Source organism: Acanthisitta chloris, unplaced genomic scaffold, assembly GCF_000695815.1.
Source record: "Acanthisitta chloris isolate BGI_N310 unplaced genomic scaffold, ASM69581v1 scaffold43347, whole genome shotgun sequence".
NCBI lineage: Eukaryota > Metazoa > Chordata > Aves > Passeriformes > Acanthisittidae > Acanthisitta > Acanthisitta chloris.
In genome coordinates, this window is record NW_008682847.1 from 1,328 (window position 1) to 3,712 (window position 2,385).

A 2,385-nucleotide genomic window follows, 5' to 3' on the forward strand; every position below is an offset into this window, starting at 1 on the left:
AGATCCCATCCAAGGATGCAAATCCTGATGTGCACAGAAATAAGAACTATTTTCACATGTGCTAATAAATTGCAGCAGCTCCTAAGAGGCACTTAAATTGGCTCAAACTCCCCTTGCATCCCTCACCTTCCAACAACCCCCTTTAAGGTCAGTCTCATGTATGACAACATAAACAGTGCAATGATTACACTAAAAAACTCATATAATCACCACTTTATTCTCAGTTCCATTACTCCAGCCCCAGAGGTGCCTTTCAGATTATTTCTCTCCACTCCTAACTGTTTTCTCCATGGGTAAAAAGGCAGATTGGATGTCTCTGCCTGGATGGTTAGTGGGTAAGCTCAGCAGGACACCACCCTGGTTTACTTCTGTGTTTGAAAAGCATGATGTACTTCCTGAGAATTGTGGCAGGTTTTCCCAGGGTCTTCATGGTGGGATTTTTCTTTAACCTCCCCCCCCAAATTCAGATTTCCAACCAATGCCTGAGGTCCTGCAGCTCTGAGCCCTCATTTCCCTTTGTAGAGCCTTGCCAAGTAGTAAGATTCCGCAGAGTCCTTGCGGCTGGCCTGAGGCTTTATAGTCCTCACGTCTTGGAACTGCTCCTTCAGCCTGTGCTGCAGCACACGAGCCTCAGATCCATCCCAGAATTTACACAGCATCGTTCCTTTGGGCTTTAAAATACTCTGGGACAGGTTGAGAAGGCCCAAACACAGGCTGATCAGCTTCTGGTGATCCAGGTCCTTAATGCCTGTCGCGTTCGGTGCCATGTCACTCAGGATGACATCCACCCTCTCTGCAGGGAGCAGGGTCTGAATAGTCCTCAGCGTGTTTGGGTCTGCAATGTCAGTCTCTGACAGGAAAACTGCTCCTTCCAGGGGAGAAATCCGCAGCAGGTCAACACCGAGGACAAATCCGGTGGGGAGAGCAGGATCTGTAAGGATGAATGACACAGGGAACACTCAGTGGCTGCAAACAACCTGCACATGTGTGAGCTCTGTGCCAGGCAATTAACCCCATCCCCTGCCTCAGCTGCCTTCCTGTTCCCTGGCAGTTTGCCTCTGGATTGAGCAAGTCCAACCTGCTGCCTTGAGCAGGGAGGTAGGACCAGATGACCCAGTGTGGTCCCTTCCAACCTAACTGATTCAGTGATTCTGGTTTGCCATAAGCTCATTCATCCACAACATGGAAATTCAGCTACTTTGGATAAGCAAAGGGTATTTTTCTTGGGTTTTTTCTGCTGCTCTGTCAAGGCTGACAGTGAAGAAATCCTGGACAATTGTACAGGTGGTAACACCTTATCTTGTAAATATTGATGGCTTAAACCACATAAACAGTATGCAGAGGTTAACTCCCATTTTTCAAGCCAGGAAATAAACATTCACATAAGTTAACTGCTGGAGGCTACAGCAATTTCAGAACTGGATGATCTCCCCCACAACAGCTATTGGAACACTAACACTACATGGCATGTTTTTACTTCATAAATATTTCCCCTGCCTGCATGAAGACTTATTATTTGTGCACACGCCTTCATGTTCACATCAGTTGAGTTTTCACACACTCCAAGAGAAGTATCATCCCCATCTCACCAGCCAAAAACAGGCACTTACCAGCACCTAAGGCATTAACCCTCTCTACAGCAACCTGACTCCAAGCACCAGGAGCTGCTCCACAATCCAGAACAGAAAGTCCTGGGCGAAGAATATGAAGCTTATCATCAATCTCCAGCAATTTGAAGGCACTTCTGCAGCGGTAATGCTGCTGCTTGGAGGCCTTGACAAAGGGATCCTTGGAGTGCCTCTCCAACCACCTGTGCTCGGTCCCAGTTTTCTTCAGAGACCTCACTGAGGTGTGCAAACATCTGCTCACCAAACGTTGGTAGCTGCAAGAGGTGAGAGAACTGGTTAGTATAGAACATAGCGAGGCAACTGGTCGGTACACAACATAGTGGTTCTGTATGTACATTATAGTGGTATTACAGAAGTCTCTATAGTAGTTCTGTGACTATGCTCCCAAAAATCTGAGCTTTTTGGCACCTTTGGTTATTGGGCCCAACCACAACAGTTCGGGATGAGGTGGAGAGAGGCTGAGCTGCAGCACAGCTCGCAGTGCTGCCCCAGGAGCTCAAGGACACGCGGCAGAGTGACCCCAGCAGGGTCAGAGGGGCTGTGAGCTCCGGGAGGAGCTCTGGGAGGATGGGGGATGCTCCAGCACAGACACAGTTAGCGACTCCCAAGGGGAACCCTCTCCCCGGCGGGCACAGAGCACAGCGCCCATCACCCACGGGAGCTGAGCGCGGGGGGATAACAGCCCGGACAGACTGGACAGACCGGACAGACCGGACAGACCGGACACCCTCGGACAGACCGGACAACCTCGGACAGA

The 2,385-nt window shown here is 49.6% G+C and overlaps 1 protein-coding gene across 1 annotated transcript; it reads right to left on the bottom strand.

Annotated features, from left to right (window-relative positions):
* Positions 1-490: 490 nt before the first annotated feature.
* Positions 491-1,882, bottom strand: FTSJ2 (FtsJ RNA methyltransferase homolog 2 (E. coli); the record flags this gene model as incomplete). The annotated part of the gene is made up of 2 exons (XM_009078662.1): positions 491-931; positions 1,611-1,882. Coding segments are annotated over 2 exons (697 nt in total), but the record flags the coding sequence as incomplete, so codon positions are not given.
* Positions 1,883-2,385: the final 503 nt, after the last annotated feature.